This window comes from Schistocerca americana, chromosome 3, assembly GCF_021461395.2.
Source record: "Schistocerca americana isolate TAMUIC-IGC-003095 chromosome 3, iqSchAmer2.1, whole genome shotgun sequence".
NCBI classification, from domain to species: Eukaryota; Metazoa; Arthropoda; class Insecta; order Orthoptera; family Acrididae; genus Schistocerca; species Schistocerca americana.
In genome coordinates this window covers 329,282,494-329,303,728 of record NC_060121.1, presented here as the reverse complement: position 1 = coordinate 329,303,728, position 21,235 = coordinate 329,282,494, and the positions used below count along the sequence as shown (strand labels likewise).

At 37.8% G+C, this 21,235-nt stretch overlaps 1 protein-coding gene across 6 annotated transcripts in view; it reads left to right on the top strand.

Annotated features, from left to right (window-relative positions):
* LOC124605280 (DNA ligase 3) overlaps positions 1-21,235 on the top strand; it is a 640,740-nt gene that overhangs the window by 446,305 nt on the left and 173,200 nt on the right. For all 6 annotated transcript variants that reach the window (XM_047136859.1, XM_047136858.1, XM_047136854.1 and 3 more), the window contains one exon: positions 209-343. In XM_047136859.1, the coding sequence (XP_046992815.1) occupies positions 209-343 (135 nt within the window). The remainder of the gene's footprint in view (positions 1-208; positions 344-21,235) is intronic.

Below are 21,235 nucleotides of genomic sequence, written 5' to 3'. Positions count from 1 at the left end.
TGGATGAAAATGCATAGTAACTGCACTCAATGAGTTTTGTTATATCGGGAAACAATTGTGTGCTGTAACTTTCCTGCCTAACATCCTGAACCTCATGTTACAGTCCACTCCTATGTCTTTGTGTGTGTGTGTGTGTGTGTGTGTGTGTGTGTGTGTGTGTGTGTGTGTGTGTGTGCACATCAAATTAAAGCTGTGTTATTATTCACAGGAACTTTATAAGAAGTCAAAGGACAATGCAGATTTTTCATTGATACAGAGCTCTCCAAAAAGTAGTCCAGATGTGTCGAAACGCCAAAGATTAACAAGATCGCGTTCACCCACACCTGTGAAGGACACAAGGAAGGTATGTTTGAGTATTAAAAAGTAAATTAAGAAGCTAGGATAAGTGATAGACATAGACGTGAGTGAGTGAAGTGTCATAAATATGGTAGAAAATATGTGAGAACAGGAATGAGATTACAGTAATATAAGAAACTGCAAGTTCTAATGGCTGGTAAGAGGCATTTATATGTTGGGAGATTAATTCCACTTTGGGGAGCCCAGTTGTATAACAGAAGTCATAATGGGCCTGAATTAAATATGTATTGTTATAAGGTAAAATGTGATGTGGTCATAATTATATTTATGTTCAGAGGGGGGGAAAATTAGCAATACATGGACCATGTACGTGAGAGTTAGTATTTTATAAGGGTATGCTGGAAAGTAATGCCTCTGAGCTTTTTATTTGAAAAATTTTCAAGTTATTTTTTTAAAAATAAACATTATTAACATTCTATGCCTTATTCTTCATATCTACCGTAGATATTTGCAGTCCTCTGCCACTAGAGGGCTATGAATTTTAGTGTTCAACATGGCAGTGTGTAACTTAACTTTGTAGGTGCTGAGAAACTGTGTGCTGTAGTTAAGTTTCAACTGCAAAATGTTTGCCCACACGTGGAGCACCCTGTCCTTCAGCATGACAACACCAGATCACAACCAGGAGCTAACACATCTGCGGCAACCCAATGCGTTGGGTTCACTGTGGTTGATCATTCACCATATAATCGTGACTTGTTCTCTTTGATTTTCATCGGTTTCCAAAACTCAAAAACCCCTTCAAGGACTTCACTTTGATAGTGATGAAGCAGTGCAAGCAGAGGTGAGACTGTGGCTCTGTCAACAAAGTCAAACATTCTACAGTGGCAATGTCAACAAACTGGTCTCTTTTTGGGAGAAATGTGTTTGTCACCATGGTGACTGTATTGAGAAATAAATATACAGACATGAAGAATAAAGATGTAGAATTTAATAACATTTATTTAATTTAAAAACTTTAAGACCCCTCACATAAAAAATTTGGAGGCATTACTTTTCAGTGTGCCCTCATGTTAGGATGAGGCGTAAACAGTGGCAATGCCTTCAGTTAAAGCTCACTGATCGTACATTCAGGAAATAAATTGTGGTCCTGGATTAGAAAAGATAATTTTTGTATGTAAGGCTGTTGTTTTTAATAAAGCATAATGAACATACTTTTGTGATACAACATAAAGGTAAGGAGGAGGATGGCCATGAGCAGCCAACACTGCTGTACTTGATAAACTACAAACCTGGTTGAGGTCATTTTTATGTCCCATTATTTCCTATAGTAAAAAAAGCAAACAATGTTTGAACTATAGTGAGAGCAGAAGATTGTTAACATGGTGAGAGTTATTAAATTTTGGTATGTCCTAAGGTTAAGACCCATAGCTAATCCAAAGATTTCTGTCTAGGAGTAGAGGAAAACTTTACTGCACTTCTGAGATTTGCATATGACCAGTTGCAAGCATTTGTTCTGAAGAACAGGAGCAGACTGTGTGTATTGAGTAGAATGGATATAAGAGAAAATTAGAAAATTTATTAGGACAGAGAATAGGAAAATGGTGGGGAAAGGATGAAGGATGAAGATGATACTTAAAAAAATTTTACACCGCACTTTGGGTTGTGTACATGAAGCTACGACAGATTGCTCACTGACTCTTTCACATTTGAGTGTGTACTTCCTGTGGTAGTTAAAAAAGTTCATAATTTCAGCTGCCCAGTTGTTCATAGACTATTTCTCAGACTAACCACTATTTTTAGAGTTCATGAAATCTACAGTGTGTTAGGTTGCAACTTCGACTGTTGAACTTGATCAAATGGACCTGACTGCACCACAATGTCATTACAGCCAATGTAAAAGTACTATTACAGCATCTGCATGTTTTGGACAGGTTTGGTGTATGTGATACATTCCATCTGTTCCTGCAGCTCGAAGCCCAAAGAGTTAATTTCTGGTGACTGGATCAAGCAGCTGGAACACCATGTCAGATAAATGACTTGAGGAAGACCTTGCCACTGTAATACATGCATGGAATGGAACTCTAATATGCTGTATACATGACCACACATATCATTGATAACACTTCTTTCAGTGGGGGTGGGGGGGGGGGGGGGGGGGGTGCAGTATTTCCACAGTATGTGTAAACATGTATCTTCGGTGAGGCATTATGGCAGGCTGCTGAGTCCCATGAAATGGTCATAAATAAGTCTTCTACATTAGAACTTTTCCTTTAAACTCTCTGGATTTAAGCATACAATTTGTCCTCATTCTTCAAAATTGCCCTCTGTGTCAGGTCTATTCAGCTCCATTCTTATTACTATTGCTGATTCAATCATTTACACCACTGTCACTCACAAAGTTGGCTTCCTCTCGCTCACAACTGTATTACTTCACCTCATTCCTTATAATTCTGACCACTTTAAATTAGACTTTTGTGATCAAAATTTATAGCAAGACATGGGCCTTTTATTTCTTAAAATATCTGGTTCCATGATATCAGTTTCAGATAAAAGGGATCTTTGTTGTTTTATCTCTTGGTTCACATAAATTACCTATCACAATTTTTTTGCCTGCTGTATTAATGTTGGCAGGTCTTGCTTGCTTATTAATGTTTACCCTAAAGTAATATGAATAACAGATTTTTTTATCACCAGGAAAGATAGTACATTATTTGCTTATCCTAGAAAACCGTAGACAAATGATTATATGTTACCTTAAACTTACATCTTTTAAGACATTCCCATTTGTTGTCACCCTCCTGGACATTTGCCTCCTGAATAGTTGTTATTGAAATAGTTCTTGTTCTTCCATGATAATTGCTTCTTCCTAATGCTTTAATGAAATAACTTGTGTACTTGGCAAGCTTGACATTTTGTGTGATAGTCGAGATGCGTTTAGACCTGTGTGTCTTGCAGCTAATCACTGTGTGGCTCTAGCTTGGTCCACACAGAAATAGAGGCATCCACTCTGAATACAGATGTGAATGGAATCACTCACACAGATATGTTGAGGAAGAACATACAACCTATATGCACATCTGTACTTGTGTCAGAGACATGGTGACTAGTGGAAGGCACACATGTAAATGCTTCTTTATGTTACAGGTCTTGTATGTATCTGCCATTATCTGCGGACAGACTAACATATGTGATTGTTATTTAGTTATAACTTGTGTGCACAAATGTGTAGTAAGAATTTATAAAAAAACATATTAGGTTTATTAGATGTTCTACTTTAAATATACGTATTTTGGTATTGCTTGTGTTAATCTGAATCCACAGATGAAATTACAAGTTAATAGTAGTTAACACAGAAGAAATTGAAAAGGAGTTTTGGTTTACAAGTACATACTCTGGTAAGCAAACAAGTGATCTTTCTTTTCAAATATCTTTTGCAGCCCATTTAAACCTAAAGAAACACACAAAAACACAGCAAAATTTTGCATACACAATGGGGTACAAAGTGATACAAACTGAAACATGAAGAGATAGAAAGTCCATCATCACATTCACTGGAATCTTGCTCTTGGGCTGGGTTCTTGATTTACCTGGAGGTACAAGCTGCAAAATAATATGATAAATGAGTAACCTGAGTTGTCATCAAATATTTCATGCTGATCATCTGCAGACACATCAAGGACATCTTAAATCATTTGTTTGAGATATCTCTTCTCTTCACTGCACATTTTGAACACAGAATCAACACAAAAGCACATGAAATAGAGAACTTGAACATCAACTAATGCCTGCAAAACAAGAGACGATAACACAAGTTTCTAAGAATGACTAATTTTTCCAGTGATATTTCTACTACCGTCTAGCAAAAACTATGAAACCTGCAGACCTGACAGACATTTGCAGGAGCCACAAATAAATGTCTGACACCATGGGAAATCATCACAACTGCCGTGATGTAATATTACATCTGCCACACATTCCCATTTCCCACAGGCACTGTAATATTATGTCAGCCGCACACTATGTGTGAAAGAGAATCCAAATGATGCCATTATAAAAGCACATATTTTGTTTGATAAGTAAAACTTCTATAGCCAGTTCTGTGGAAAACAGATTAGTCACCTACCATTTGTAGAACATCTATTAGCAGGCAGTCAAATGAAAATGAGATGGATGGGGAAAAAATAAGTAAACTGTTTATTATTTCAAAAGGTACTGCAATAACTGTTAATATGATTATCCCACTGTGAGACAAGGTGGTCAGTGCCTTCATGGAAAAGTGTCTGCAGTTGCCTATGGAATCATGGTTGTATCTAGGCATGCACCACTTAGTGTGATGCTAATGGACAACTGTGAATGCCTCTTCAGGGCTTCAAAAATGTAGAAGTCACATGGGGAGAGATCATAATTGTATGATGGCTGGGCCTGCATGATGCCAAAGTTGTCACAACACCACTGCAGAAATTTCACTGGGAAGCCCTTCCTTATCCTCCACACAGTCCTGTTCTCTCCCCGTGTGATTTTCCATATTTTTGAAGCCCTGAAGATAGGCATTTTTGACCATTGATTTGCTTCAGATGAAGAGGTACAGGCATGGATACAATCAGTGTTCCATACTCAACTCCAACTCATTTGACTGCCCCTTACTCACAGATGCATCCACAAATCAGCAGAGATAGACAAAATAATGGTAAGGCTTCACTATACCAATCACTTTTGAAAGGGGATTCTTTGTAGTTGATTGGATAAATGTCACAATCTAAACGCTGCTCATGAGCATGACACATGAAGGTGACTTCTGATTACATGCTATAACTCTTGAAGTGTGTTCCATTGGCTACAATAAAGAAAATTGATTAATTAATTACCATCACAAGGATAAGAACAAATCAATAAATAAAAATGCAAATTGGTTTATATAATAATAATAAATTTCAGAATAATTACTTTTATCTCCAGTAGCAGTCCTCTTATTAGCCACGATCTTCATTGTGATGCTACAGTATGACAAACAGTGCAGTATGTTAGTTAGATCAGTAACACTTGTGACTGCTTCCAGTTGCTTGTTTTCATGCTCATTTGATATATCAGGACTAACACCATGTGTGTACATCTGCGGTTTATTAGAACAATCTCATGTTTACACTAAATTGCAAGACAGATATCCCCCAGCCCCTACCTACCTCCCCCCCCCCTCCCCCCCCCCCCCCCACCCCACACACACACACACACACACACACAAGGATCACACATACAAAATTAATCAAGGATTATCTGTAGCCTTCCATATAGTGTATATTATTGTTATAATCTTAAGGAATGTTACAGTTAATGACTGTGCATGTCATGTCATATTGGTGTATCTCTTCATTCACATTGTAGCCAATGTTATGGTTTGCAGCACTCCCAAGAATACTTTGAATAAATGGCTTGCAGTAGTAACTTGCTTCTTCACATATTTCAAGCTGTGAACTTTTTAAATGCTATTTTAACATTAGTTGTTTTAAGGTTATTTGTCATCTGCAAATGGCTGCCATAACATGGGATTAATACCATTTTGAAATTTTCTTTGACTCTTAGATTTTATTTCCTTCCTCAGTTTTTTAAACCAGGCTCCACTGACAACTGTTCACTTTAGCTGCCTGTTCAATTATATTGACCGTCTCATTCATTGGCAACTTGTGTGCTGTATCCACAAAATTTATGAATGTGTTGTCTTTTTGAATGTTTATGTGACACACTTTACAATTTATTTGACTGCTAGTCTCTTGGATTTCTGTAAACATTAAATGCATGTGTTCCACCCCATTTTCTAATATGTAAGTCAAGGAACTGCATTCTATCATTACTTCAATATTCCACTGTTAAACCATATTATTATTTTAGCTATTAAGTTAACTATGTTAATTTCCATAGTTCATGTCCTCATTCACCAACAGAAATGTGTGTCCACACAATGTTTATATCATAAAATCTTATCTACCAATAGCTGGTTCTCCCTTTCTTCCCCAAAATTTTCACATCCAAATAATTAAAAAAAACATTTGCCAACATTCCGAAAAAGCAAGAGCTCATAGCCTTCACATTTTCATGCATTTAGAATGTAGCTCAATGAATTCAACTGTTGTGTGCATTGTCAACATTTTGTAGTTAGGTTTGTTGAATAACTTCAAATCATTCATTAATCGGTAAGTTTATGTATACATTTCTAATCTCAAGGGGTGCACTGCACAATATGCCTGCAACGGATCTTCATTTTGCTTCATTTTTAGTGCTGTATTATTATTATTATTATTATTATTAATCAAGTAGCTCTCAGTGAAAAAAATTCCTTTTTGAAGGACCTGACTAAGTGTGTTAATAATTTTGTGATGACAGTTATTTGAATTATTAAATAGGCATAATTGGTCACCTTATTTCATGTAATTTGAACTGGGATGGTAAGTTGTGGAGTTGCAGGACTCATTACTACAGATCCTCTCTTTTCTGCTTCTGTCAGAAGGAAAGAGGTGGTTCTGAAAAGTGGGGTAATGAGTTAGGCCAATAGTTAACTGGAAGAACAGACCAGCATATAGAAGTTGGACAAAAATATGTAAAGACTGCAAGAAATGCATGCTTGAAAATAGATGTAGAAGCTAGCCAAACCTGCGAGTCGCACTGTTGTATTTGACCACAAACATCACCTATGCAATCTCCTCAACATGTCGCAAGCATCACTCATGTCCAAAGCAGTGTTGCAAGCATCACTCATGTTCAAAACAGTGTTGTATGTAGTTGTGATTGCATTATGTCAGAACTAAGGGAATTTGAACATGGGCAAATTTTTTGTGCTCATATAGTGGGTGCTTCTGTAAGCAAGGTAGATGGAATGTTTGGTGGTTTGAGGTGCACCATACCAAAGATTTACACTTCACACAGAGAAAGCGGAAAAACTTCATCCACTAAATCACAACATGAATGAAAGTACATGTTACATTATCATGACTGATGTTCATTGAAGAGTATTGTGACAAAAAATAAGAGGACCATGCTGTAGCAGTCACTGCAGAACTGAATTTTGCACTGGTGAACCCTGTTTGCATCAAAACATCATGAAGGGAGCTCCATAAGAAGGAAGTTGCAGGGGAAACTGGAATTATGATACCACTTTTCAGTAATACAAATGCTCATAGCATAACAGGAAGATATGGTGCCAAAGCTATAAAACCTGGACTGTGGAGTTACAGGAGAAAGTAATGTGGCTAAACAAGTCATGTTTCACATGGTTTCCAACTTTTGGCCAAGTTGACGTCCCAGGAGTGAGACACGATGGGGGTTAGGTGATTTTGGCAGCCATATTGTTGTATTCCATGTACCCCATGGTTACTCTGCAAGGTCAGATTACTGCCTCTGGCTGACCAGGTCCATCCTACTGTATGATGTTTGTTACCCAATGGTGATACTGTATTGCAAGAAGACAGGACCCCTGTTCACGCAGGTCTTATCATCCAGGACTGGTTTTGTGAACACAAGGGTGAGTTACTGTACCTCTCATGACCATCATAGTCACTAGATCTCAGAATTTGTCTGGTCTGGAGAGCAGAGTGCATGATCGCTATCTCCTCCATAATTGTTACCTGAAGTTGATGCTATTTTGCAGGAAGAAAACCTATAGAACCTCTGTTTATCCATTCTGAGATTATTGGGAGCTGTTTTGAATGCCAGTGTCTTCCCTACAGTATGTTACGCTAGGTAATGTGTAATGATTCAGTGTTTCCATATTTTTGGCCACCATCTGTATGAATGACTAACTAGCTTACTCAGATCATTAAGAAATGAAATCAAAAGGAAATCTGTTGCAGATACATCATGCTTTGCATTCTGTAAATTAAGAATCTATGTATGTGAAGCTAGAGGTGGACTGTAATTCACTGGTAGGATATTGTAAAAATGCAATCCATTTTGTAAGAAAGGTACTTACACAATCCATCCTAGAGTATGTCTCAAGTGTGTGGTACCCACACCAAATTGGAGTAACAAGGGATATTGAATGTATGCAGAGGAGGACAGCTTGAATGGTCACAAGTTTGTTTAACTTAGAGGAGAGCACCACAGAAATCCTGGAAAAATTGAACTGGCAAATGCTTGAAGATGATGCCAATCATCCCTGACATTTCATCCAAAGCTACATTGGACATCTTTGGAGGTGCTCCTGGTTGTGCTCAGTCCGTCCAACTGATGAGTCAGACATGGAATAATGGCCTAAGTACCATGGAAAGTGGGCTTGGTCTGGATTTCACTTGATAGCAGAGATAAACCTTGTCAGGGATAAAATATAACTATTGATCATAGTACATCAAAGATAAACACTTACGATTGATTCTGTAACGCCACTGTCCGTATATCACTGAGTTTCATAGCTTCTTCTTTTCTGTTAAAATTATCTCCATGTTTATAAATTTCAATCGCTTCTCTATATAGCCATGGATAATAGTTTGTCACAGTACACAAAACTTCAGTTTCCGAAAATTTCACTATGTGATTACCTGACTGAAGAGCATGTTCTGCCATGGCTGACTTGTCTGTCCACCCTAGGCGACAAAGACTTTTATCTTCCTTCAACCGTGTATTCACACTTCTCTTTGTACACTACTGGCCATTAAAATTGCTACACCATGAAGATGATGCACTACAGATGCAAAATTTAATAGACAGGAAGAAGACGCTGTGATATGCAAATGATTAGCTTTTCAGAGCATTCACACAAGGTTGGCGCCAGTGTCGACACCTACAACATGCTGACATGAGGAAAGTTTCCAACCAATTTCTCATACATAAACAGCAGTTGACCGGCGTTGCATGGTGAAACATTGTTGTGATGCACCGTGTAAGGAGGAGAAATGCGTACCATCACGTTTCCAACTTTGATAAAGGTCGGGTTGTGGCCTATCGCGATTGCAGTTTATCGTATAGTGACATTGCTGCTCACGTTGGTCGAGATCCAATGACTGTTAGCAGAATATGGAATCGGTGGGTTCAGGAGGGCAATACGGAATGCTGTGCTGGATCTCAAGGTCCTCATATCACTAACAGTTGAGACGATAGGCATCTTATCCACGTGGCTGTAACGGATCCTGCAGCCACGTCTCGATCCTTGAGTCAACAGATGGGGACAACAACCATCTGCATGAACAGTTTGACGACATTTACAACATCATGGACTATCAGTTCGGAGACCAGGGCTGCAGTTACCCTTGACGCTGCATCAGAGACATGAGTGCCTGCGATGGTGTACTCGATGACAAACCTGGGTGCATGAATGGCAAAACGTCATTTTTTCGGATGAATTCAGGTTTTGTTTACAGCATCATGATGGTTGCATCTGTGTTTGGCGACATTGTGGTGAACGCATATTGGAAGCGTGTATTCGTCGTCACCATACTGGCGTATCACCTGGCGTGATGGTATGGGGTGCCATTGGTTAGACATCTTGGTCACCTCTTGTTCATGCTGACGGCACTTTGAACTGTGGACGTTACATTTCAGATGTGTTCCGGCCTGTAGCTCTACCCTTCATTTGATCCCAGCAAAACCCTATATTTCAGCAGGATAATGCACGACCACATGTTGCAGGTTCTGTACAAGCCTTTCTGGATACAGGAAATGTTCAGCTGCTGCCCTGGCCAGCATATTCTCCAGATCTCTCACCGATTGAAAACGTCTGGTCAATGGTGGCCGAGCAACTGGTTCATCATAATACGCCAGTCACTACTCTTGATGAACTGTGGTATCGTGTTGAAGCTGCATGGGCAGCTGTACCTGTACATGCCATCCAAACTCTGTTCGACACCCAGGCATATCGAGGCCATTATTGTGGTCAGAGGTGGTTGTTCTGGGTACTGATTTCTCAGGATCTACGCACCGAAATTGCGTGAAAATGTAATAACGTGTCAGTTCTAATATAATATATTTGTGCAATGAATACCCATTTATCATTTGCATTTCTTCTTGGTGTAGCAATTTTAATGGCCAGCAGTGTAGATCCTACCACATGTACGTGGAATTCTGTATACACCACTTGCAGACAGAGGGGGGGGGGCGTTTATCCTTCCCGGAACGAAGTGCTTGGCCTATTTTCTTAATTGGTCTGAAAATCTGTCGAACGTTATGTTTCCTTAAAATCTTACTGAATCATCCTTAGGCCTCCTGTTATTCGGTCACAAAACTCGATTTCCTTACTAGAGCACCCATTCTTCTCAAAAAAACTGTTTTAGATGTTTTAACTCAGCATCCAGGTATTCCAGTGCACAAATCCATTTAGCTCTTTCCTCTAGACTTTTAATTGCACCTCTTTTCTTGTGTGGATGATGATTGGAATCCTTATGCTAGTATCTGTCGGTATGTGTAACCTTCCAAAAGACTGCTGCTATCAATCTGTTTCATAACAAAGACATCCCAGAAGGGTATTGAATTATCTTTCTCCATTTTTGGTAAACTGGATTTTAGGATTTATACTATTTAGATAACAAATAAGCTTTAGAGGAATTCTTTTGTTATTTAAATAGTATAAATCCTAAAATCCAGTTTACCATGGAAATGGAGAAGGACAATACAATATCCTTCTTGGATGACTTTGTTATGATACAGACTGATGGCAGCTTGAAACATAGTCTTTTGGGGGGTTATACATACCAACAGACACTTGCATAAGCATTCCAATCATCATCCACAACAGAAAAGAGGTGTAATTAAAAGTCTAGTGGACAGAGCTAAAAGGATTTGTGCCCAGAATATCTGGACACTGAGTTAAAAAATCTAAAACAGGCTTTTGAGAAGAAGGGGACTCTAGTAAGGAAATAAATAGAGGTTTGTAACCAAATAACCGGAGGCTTAAGGATGATAGGACACAGCAATGGAAGAACACAGGTTCTCTACCCTTCATCAAAAAAGTAACGGATCAAATCGGTAAGATTTTAAGGAAACATAACGTTCGACCGATTTTCAGACCAACTAAGAAAATAGGCCAAGCACTTTGTTCTGTTAAGGATAAATGTCCCCCTCTGTCTGCAAGTGGTGTATACAAGATTCTGTGTACATGTAGTAGGGTATACATTGGAACCACAAAGAGAAATGTGAATACACGGTTGAAGGAACATAAGTCTTTGCCGACTAGGGTAAACAGACAAGTCAGCCGCGGCAAAACATGCTCTTCAGTCGGGTGATCACATAGTGAAATTTTCGGAAACTGAAGTTTTATGTACTATGACGAACTATTATCCATGGCTATATAGAGAAGCCATTGAAATTTATAAAAATGGGGATAATTTTAACAGAAAAGAAGCAGCTATGAAACTCAGCGATATATGAACAGCGGAGCTGCAGAATTGAAGAGAAGTTTTTATCTTCGACGTACTATGCTCGATAGTTATATTTTATCCTTGATAAGGTTTATATCTGCTATCCCGTGAAATCCAGAGCATGCCCAGTTTTCATGGTATTTAGGCCATTCTCTGACGTCTGTCTCATCAGTCGGCAAGACTCAGCACAACCAGGAGCACCCTGGAAGATGTCCAACGTAGCTTTGGATGAAACGTGAGGGACAGAAGAGTTCTATGGACCACGGCCGTACAGCCTGGAAGAATTCTCGGCAGCTGAAACATCTGGTCATGAAAGTCTTCATTGTATGAACCAGTATGTATCACACTTGTACAGACGGCAAAGGCAAGATTAGACTAATTATAGTGTGCGTATATACATTTAAGCTATCATTCTTCCTCCATTCGACATGCAAATGGAACTGAAGGAAATATTAATATGTGGTACAATGGAAAATACCATCTGCCATGCACATCACAGTGGTTTTATAAAGTATGGATGTATAGATGTATGTATAATAAAGAGTTGACATTGACATAGCTGTTGAACTATTCAAACAAATTGGCTAAACCACAGGAGGCTGATACTGCAGAAACTGCTGAATATATTAAGCTGGTACAGTTTATTCTCAAATAAAACTGTTTTATTCGTTAGTAAATTCCCCATTCAAGAATGTGTAGGCTATGGACTCCATCATGTCTGGAATGTTATCTGGCATTTACATAAATAATTTGGAGGTGAAAATAAAAAAAAAGTCCCAACAGCTAATGGACAACATTATAAACATTGCATGCTCTATGAATAGAGATGAAAGTGACGTAAATAAAACAGGTGAAGTGAATCCCACTGTTTCAGTTTTAGGGGAAGACAGAACCTCCACTTATTTGCCAGAGGTATCCTGTATCATTCTTGGTTTTTTCTGGCCTGTACCCATCATTGAAACTGTACTCACAGTCAAGTGAATTGACTGATTGGTGTACATTTCTCAATTTTAATTACTTCTAGCTTACTTCATATGCATATGCTGCATGTGTTAGGAGAAAGATACTTACTTCATCGGGAGGTGGGAAGGGGAGGGAGTGGGAACACTGCGTTTCTCTTATCCTACTCAACTGTGTATGCATTTTTACCTAATACTTCAAACAAAGCATTTATGTAATTTTACACATGCTACTATCAACTGCCTGTATACTGGCAAAGTTGTGATTTGCTTATATTAAACATTAGTGTTTTTGGGATCTACATCTCTGAGTTCAAATACTCTTGGTTGACTTGTTCTCATGCTTAAAGTTTACTTCAGGCTGAATGCTGTAATGAATGATCAAACATGCAGTGTATGAAAATGTATTTTGTTGTTAGAGGAATGGAGAGGAGCTTCAGCAAGTTATCCACTCCTATTTTTAGATGAAATATGAACAATTCAAAAATTTTCCATAATGTGTCCAATGTCTAAAAGATGTTACACTTTTAATGGTGACACTGACATTCCATTTAGCAACTACAATGCTAAATTTCAAACTTTCTAGGAAATATAGGCTATAGTTGTAAATACACTTTACTGTAATCAGCATATTTTCTCTCACTGAAGCACTCTTTCTAAGAGCAGAGGAATGAAGCATTGTCACAAGTAAAAAGAAAGTGTTGATGATTGTTATTAATACTGTTGCATAGAAAGGCTGTATGAAATTAGGAAAAGCCCTAGCAGATCTCATGTGCTCAGGTTTGGTTAACAGCTACTGTATAACATATTTGTGATAACTCATTATGACGTAAAATGTCAGTAGGTTTACAAGTATTATACTTTTGTGGTGAAAAATAGTTAATAACGTAACTGAGTATTTACTTTTTGTCTTGATTTATAATAAAATTATGGAAATATATCCCTATTAAAAATATACTATCTGTACAGAAATTTGCCTATGGTTTCAGCAGAATAGTTTAGCTGAGATTGTCTGCAAGCACCTTCAACTCGCAAGGAAGGTGATCAAATATATTTATGGTTGTGTATTTGGCTCATTTAGTCAAGCATTGTGGAGAAGGAATTACTCAGTTTTCATGAAGAGAGATATAGATAACTCAGTACATTTTCTATGTTGGGTGTAGGAAGAGAGGTGAGGTTTTCCAGTCTCCAAAGTTTACATAATTTGCTTGACTTCCAACAAAGATTATTGGAAAGATGAACACAGCAACACAGATGCAAATAGCAAACCACCTGCATTTGAAAGAAGCTGAACAATAATGTAGCCAACTTGACTTGTTGCTACGTCAGAGCTTTTGAAGATGAATTCAAAGGTATTAATAACAAAACCAAGATGACATGGGAGAACAAGGATGAGAACTGAGCTGAGGCCACTGAATCAGTAACACCGGTAAATTGTGACGAATCTCATTCAGAAGTTTAGATCACATAAAAAATATTGTCTAGGTCAGCCTCCTCCTTATTCTCCTCCACCCTCCCCCACCTGCCATTGTCCCATTCCATGCAATGGTAAATAAAATAAAAAAACAATAATTTTTTGGTATATTCAGTGATCTTGCCAAAACTTGTGATTGTATTGACCATGAAGTTCTACTTTTTAAAATAAAAATATTTTGGTATTAATGACATCCCTCTTGCGTAGTTACTGCTACCTTCATAAAACAAAGCTCACCATTACATAGGCAGACTGTGTCACAAGAATGAAACTAACCTCAGAAAGGGAATGCGGGGACTGTAATATGTGGAACCTTACGAGGATTAGTTCTGGGTGGCAGGTGAACAAAGAAATAAAGCTTGAGTGGTCATAGGTTTGTGTGACCTGCAGGAAAGAGTCACAATATTAGTGAAAGAAAGCTTGAAGTGGCAGGCAAAGAAGACTCACCAATTCAGGAAGTGAATCTGCAACAAAAACAGTACAGGACTCAGAGCCAGCTAGCACATAAAACAAACACCTTCCACAAAGAAGTAAACAATAAAACATAGACCAGAACAGATTTATGAAAACATAGAGAATGTTATGCAACTCACTAGACTGGAAGAGCCAAGAGTGCTTACTGCAGTGTTAAGACATCTAGTAAGGTATAAGCATCCAGAAGGGGAATACATTACTTTTCCTGTACCTGATTTTGTGGATAGAATCCACATTACAGTGAACAATCTGCAAACAGAAATGGAAAAAGTGGAGAAGTTAGTGAAGCATGTTTCTGTCAGGAGAAATTAATGATTCTCTTTTGATACTTTGTACAAGCACTTTGTGATGATGCATTGTCATATAGCATTTGATTGCTGGCGAGTAGGCCAAGACTGTCGAATATATACCTGTCACCTCTAATGGAGATCAAGACAAGACAGCTTAATGCCAAGAGAAGTGTCAGTGTATTGCATGAGGCTAGAGGAGTGGCAGAGAAGTTGCAGTTAGATGTATTGTGCCTACAAGAATCATATATGAAAGCAGGAAAGCTCCCCAGTATGCAACTGCCCAGGTAGCATCCTAGGGCAACAATAATAGTACTTAACAAGGCCATAACAGTGACAAAAATATCACAATACTGCTCAGAACACACAATCTGTGTGGAAATGTTAACCAGAAAGGAGAGTTTCCATGTATTTTAAATTTAGTGATGAGATTGACAAGTATTAAAGAATATTAGTCACCTAGGACAAATTAAGCCTCTTGCGTACTCCACTGGTTCAAATGGAAAGTCAGTATTGTGGTATAGCCACCTGACTGATAACCATGGAGGACAACTAGAAGAGGCCATTATGGAATTCAACCTCAGCTATTAAATGCATCTCACAAGCCGCTAACCTATGTAGGAAGGGTCGGAGCAGCATCAAATATTTACGTCACTTTAGAAAACATGGCAGTGGTGCACCATGTGAAAGACTAGATGGTTGCAAGTGGAATGACATTGAGTGATCACAATATCATACACTATACCATCGCTGGAAGGGAAATCCAAGATGACCCAAAAAATATGCGCATAAGGCTTGCGTTCATCTGTTGGTCGTTTTTGGAATAACCGTGCTGGGAGGTAGCCCAACAGGTAGCACAAAGAGTATGAATCGGCATGAAATTTATGTAATGAGGGATAATTACTACTTGCAGTACTGGAATTAAAGCATGGATTCTCTTTGAAACTAAATTGGTGCCATCAATAGTCTTCCTCGTAGCATAAGAAAAATACAATGCAATGTTCAAATACTGAAGTCACAAAAATGAATTTATTTATTTATTTATTTATTTATTTAGATAGTTTACGCCCACATTGTAGCACTAAAATCAAACATAATACAACAGAGTCTACAATGATTAAGTTTAGGTCTTAGTAGTCAGCAATTTCTTCGTTTCCCAAAATTTCTTCATTCACTGTGATCTGGCTGCTCATTCTTATGCTAATGTCAGCAATGGGTATTTATTCTTCAGAAGCAGATTCTCTTCTCTGTGTCGAGTTTGGTGTGTGGTGGTGATAAATTCATCCAGATCACTAGGTACTTCTTTAAACCAGATGTTTTTGGTTTTACTGTTCCAGAAATAGTCAAAAAGTTGCTTCAGGATTCTAGTATTTGGTAGGTGAGATATGTGGTCAAAAAATGCAATCCTTCTTTTCTGCATTGTATCCATAATGGATTCACTTTCTTTGTACACTACTGAATTGGGGAAAAGTCTCCACTGCCCATTAGCTTGATGATTTTTACTAATAATTGTTCAGAGTATTCGTCTATAAACTATCTGCTATTTGTCAGTTGTTGCTTGAGTATTTAGTTTGAATAGTGTTTCACTTGTGTATGTTGCTTCTGGTTTAACAACAGAGGAGTAATGTCGAAATTTAGCCTTTATTGAGAGAGAGAATTTTTTGTAGGTTGGCCTTGTGGCTCTCTGCACTTGCTGTAGTTTTAATGTTCTACAATCTATTGATGCTCTTTCATTAACATTCCAGGTAATAATCTCACCAAGATATTTAAACTTTTTTACTACTTTAATTTTTTGATAATTATGGAGTATGATATAGGATGTGTCAACTGGGAAGCTGGGCATCATTTATGTTTTCTCAAACAAAATTTGCAATCTAACCTTTGCCGCTAAAAATTCTGGTTGTTCTATCTGAACCTTTGCTTCATCAATATTGTTTGCCAACAGTGCCAAATCATCTGCAAATGCAAGGCAGTTAAGTCAAATCTTTCTTCTAATCTTAACAGATGGTGGGCTTATCTTGTCTCATTCTTGCGTGGTTTACTCCAGCACATAACTGAACAATAATGGAGACAATCCATCACCTTGTCGAAGGCCAGTATGAATCTCAAAAGGTTCAGAGAATTCATTTCTGAACCATACTCTAGCTCTGGTATTTCAAAGGGTGACTACGACGAGGTTGAAAAGTTTCTGATGTAAACCAAATTCCTTGAGAATTGACAATAAAGATTCCTGATGGATACTATCATAGGCCTTTTTAAAATCAACAAAATTGGTCAGTAGCTTCTTGTTCCTGACCTTTTTATGTTTCATTACTCATTTGAGACTAATAATTTGATCAGGACAGCTTCGTCCATGCCGAAAGCCTCCTTGATATTCACTTAGTTCACCATCAAGCTGTTCATGAATTCTGAAATTCAGAACCTTTGAAAAATTTTATAAGTAATTTTATAAGTAATATCCAGCAGCTATATACCCCTATAATTATTTGGATCATTTTTTGTATAGTGGCTGGACTATTGCAACATTCCATTCATCTGGTAATTTCTCAGTATTCCAAATATTAGTAAGATGTTTGTGTAAGTTCAGAATTATTTGCACATTTGCCTATTTCCAAAGCCCTGCCACTAGTTAGTTGCTGCTTTATAATTCCGAAGTGAGTTAATTGCTGCTTGTACTTCATCTGGATGTGGTGGTATAACTCTTTCTAAACGCGTTTTGTTTCTTGGATAGGGGTCAAATTCCAAATGATGTTCAGGTTCCGCACTAGTTAGTAACTGTTTGAAATATTTTGCCAATATCACTGAATTGTCATAATCGTCATGTGCTACCTTTGCATTTGCATCCTTCATCATAAGAGTAGGTGAAGTGTGTCTCAGCTGGTACTCTTTGAATGTCTGATAGTAATCTCTTGTGTTGTGGTGATTGAAAGCATCCTCAATAGCTTTTAGTGAGTATTTATGAAATTACCTTTTGACCCTTCTAATTTCTTGGCAGTTGATCATCTATCATTTATCAATTCCTCCCTGGAGCTTTCAGTTCTCTTTTGTTGGTCATTTAACCAGGCCTTATGTCTGTGTTGAATCGCTACATCGCATTCCTCATTCCACCAAGGGTTTCTTGCGTTTCCCTACAGGAGCTACATCTTCAGCCAAGACTTTTAATTGAGTGACAGTTGCTTCTAGATTGTCACTTAAAGATATTCTTGATCTCTTGTAATATATCTGATTATTAATAATATAACTAGTGTCATATGATCTCTTTGTATCCAACTTTTGGCATGGTCTGAATCAACATCGATGCCATGCAGCACTTTAACATTATAGATTTCCTTGTGGAATTTCTGATCCATGGCCACATGATCCATCTGGTACTCTCCTAGCTTGACATTAGGGAATTTCCATGTCGTTAACTTATGTGGTGTTCTCTTAAACTTTGTAGTCTTCAAACCCAATCCATTTGTAGTGCAAAATTCAATTAACTGTTCACTGTTCTTGTTTGTAAGTTTATGTGCTGGCTATCACACGACCACACTTCAAAATTGCTTCTCTTTTCCTTTCTTCATATTACAGTCTCCAAGCATAATTTTAATGATAGTATGTGGTATGGTCCTTACTAGCTGATAAAGTTCATCCCAGAATTTTTCTGTTCCATCCTTGTCAGTTCTATTTTCAACATTAGTTGGAGCATGAATATTTATCAGTGTGTATCTTTTGTTTTCCACCTTAATTGTGAACAATGCCATTCTTGAGGAATTGTATGAAAAATTCTCAATGGAGTCCAATATTCTATTACGTACCAAGAAACCCACACTGAATAGGGGAACATTTTCTATTACCCTTTCTCCTGGTGGTCCCTTATAAAGTTGATATCCTCCTGATTCGATTGAGTCCTGGTCAGTATTGCATAACTCTTGAAGGACTGTGATAACTGTGTTCTGTTGATCTAAGACATCAGTTAAATGTTTCAATGTACCAACGTTCCTTAAGGAATTAATATTTACTGTTGCAAAATATGGAAATCTTCCTAGTTTGTTAAGTTTTAGCACCATCTTATGTGGAATATGTTGCATATTTGTTTGTTCATTCAGTGCATCACTAGGCCCTCTGACTTGTCTTTGTCCTCTATGTGATGCCCCACTGTATCCAAATGGTGTCTTTGCCTGGATAATCTCATAATGACTGTCCAAACTGGTGGATTCTTTCAATAGAAGACTCCTCATATATGTTTGATTGTTTGATCAATGATCAAGTGTGTGACCAAGGTCAGGGCTTACAATTCCAGATGTGATTTGGAAAGGTGGTGAGTGAATTATGGATGGTAAAAAACGAGATTGATGCGATGTGTGTTTGGTCCACGAGAGCTATTTCATTTTGCTCAAGTCTGCCAGCAAGCTGGTGAGGACCCCCCTATTTGCCACCTGGGGCATGCCACATAGGGGTACACCTCTCCTCCTATTATGACACTGTAACAGGTTGGTGGACAAAAATGAATAATGTATATAGGATAATTTTTCTTACTCTGTCTGTGGAGATTTTTAGTGTCTGATTTTGCAGCAAACTTGGTGCTTGACAAAAAGTCAATTGCTTGATTATTACACATATTTATTTAATAGAAGTCACTATTAGGTTGCACTGTTATCGTAATTTACCTCTAATTTTCCATGGTTGCCGGTCATGCAGTCCATCCGCTAAATCTTGATGATTGGCACATATATATTTTAAGATGTCTTGCAGGATGGAAGAAACTACTGCCTTTTCTTATGATTGCAGGCAGAAGTCCTGCTTATGAACGAATCTTTTGGCATAATAAATAAAAATATTCTTGCAGTTATGATGATTTTTTAATATTTATATTTTCTTGCATTTTTATATACACATAGCATTTACTACACACATTGTTGACACGTGAGTAAAAATTAAAGTACCTTTTTATGTGAGATCTTAAACATAAGTAGTACTCTCAAGTGGAAAGAAGAAGAAGAAGAAGAAGAAGAAGAAGGGGAGGGGGGGGGGGGGAGGATGAATATTCTCTGGACATTGCTCTTCTGTTACAAAGATAATTTTAAAAAGCCTATTTTTGCTGTTTTCTGTGGCAATGTACAAATTTATTACTAATGAGAAAAGGAAAACATTCATGCAAATTAATAATGAGGGGAAAATAAAATGGTATGATACTGGGAGCTAGTTGTTTAGGTATTACACAGGCCCAAATATAAGATCAAGTACACTAATGGGGAAGAACTAAGAAGAATGTTTCAGTTCCAGGAACTCCATGGCTGGGTGATAATGTAGATGTTAAAGTGGAAGAACTGACAGTGGCTATACATAGAGAAATGGAGGCATCGATACCTATCAACAGAGGTCATTCTAAAGGTTTACCTTTCAACTGGAGCGAAGTGCTGCAGAAATTAGGATGTGAAACAAGAAGAGCCAGAAAACTATACCAGTGCAGCATGACTTGAGAAGAAAGAGTCCAAAGGTTGCATAGATACAGGTATTTTAAACAAGGTTTTAAGGAAGAGTTGTGGAAAACAAAAATGGAACGATGGAATCAATACATGGAGGCTAACTCAGAAACTTATCCCTGGGGTTTATATATAAAATAGTTTGTGAGAAAATACGGTCACCAACAGTCTTATCCACTCTTAGAACAAATGATGGGATGGTAACAAAGTTGGGAATAGTCAGCTGCCCTGCTAATGGAAACACTACTTCCTGATGACAGAGAAGAAGACAAGACAAATGATCAGTGTAGGTTATGGGACATGTTATGGAAAGAGTATAGGAACAACAAACCTGTGTACCCCTTTGCATAAGAGGAAATTAGGCATACAATTTTAAGACTGAAAAAGAAAAAAATCTCTAGGACTGAACAGGATCTCTGCCAAAGTAAAACAAGCCTCATGTGACCAATTAACAGTTACTTGTGTGATCTGTGCAATGAGTGTCTCTTGCCAGGAAGGATCCCTGCACCATGCTTAGTAAAGGACAAGATAAAGATCCAATGATACACAAATCCTACAGACCAATTTGTCTTTTGAATGTTCTCGGCAAGATATTTGAAAAACTATTATGCAAAAGACTACAAGATCACAGACTGCTAGAAGGGATGTTCCCCCACCGGTATGGATTTAGAAGAGGCAAGTCAATTGAAAACACAATTAACAAAGTGATTTTGCTAGTGACAGATACTCATTCTACGTAAGCGATGATGATTGATATTGCTGGTGCTTTCAATAACCTTTGGTGGTCGCCTTTATTTGGTTCCCTTAGGGATTTTGAGTGTTCAGAAGCGCTGTATAATTGCCTGAGAGATTACTGCCAAGGGAGACATGCTTTTTTAACATGCCTGGGAAAGAAAAAATGAAGACAATAACAAAAAGCTGTCTGCAGGGATTAGTGTGTGGTCCA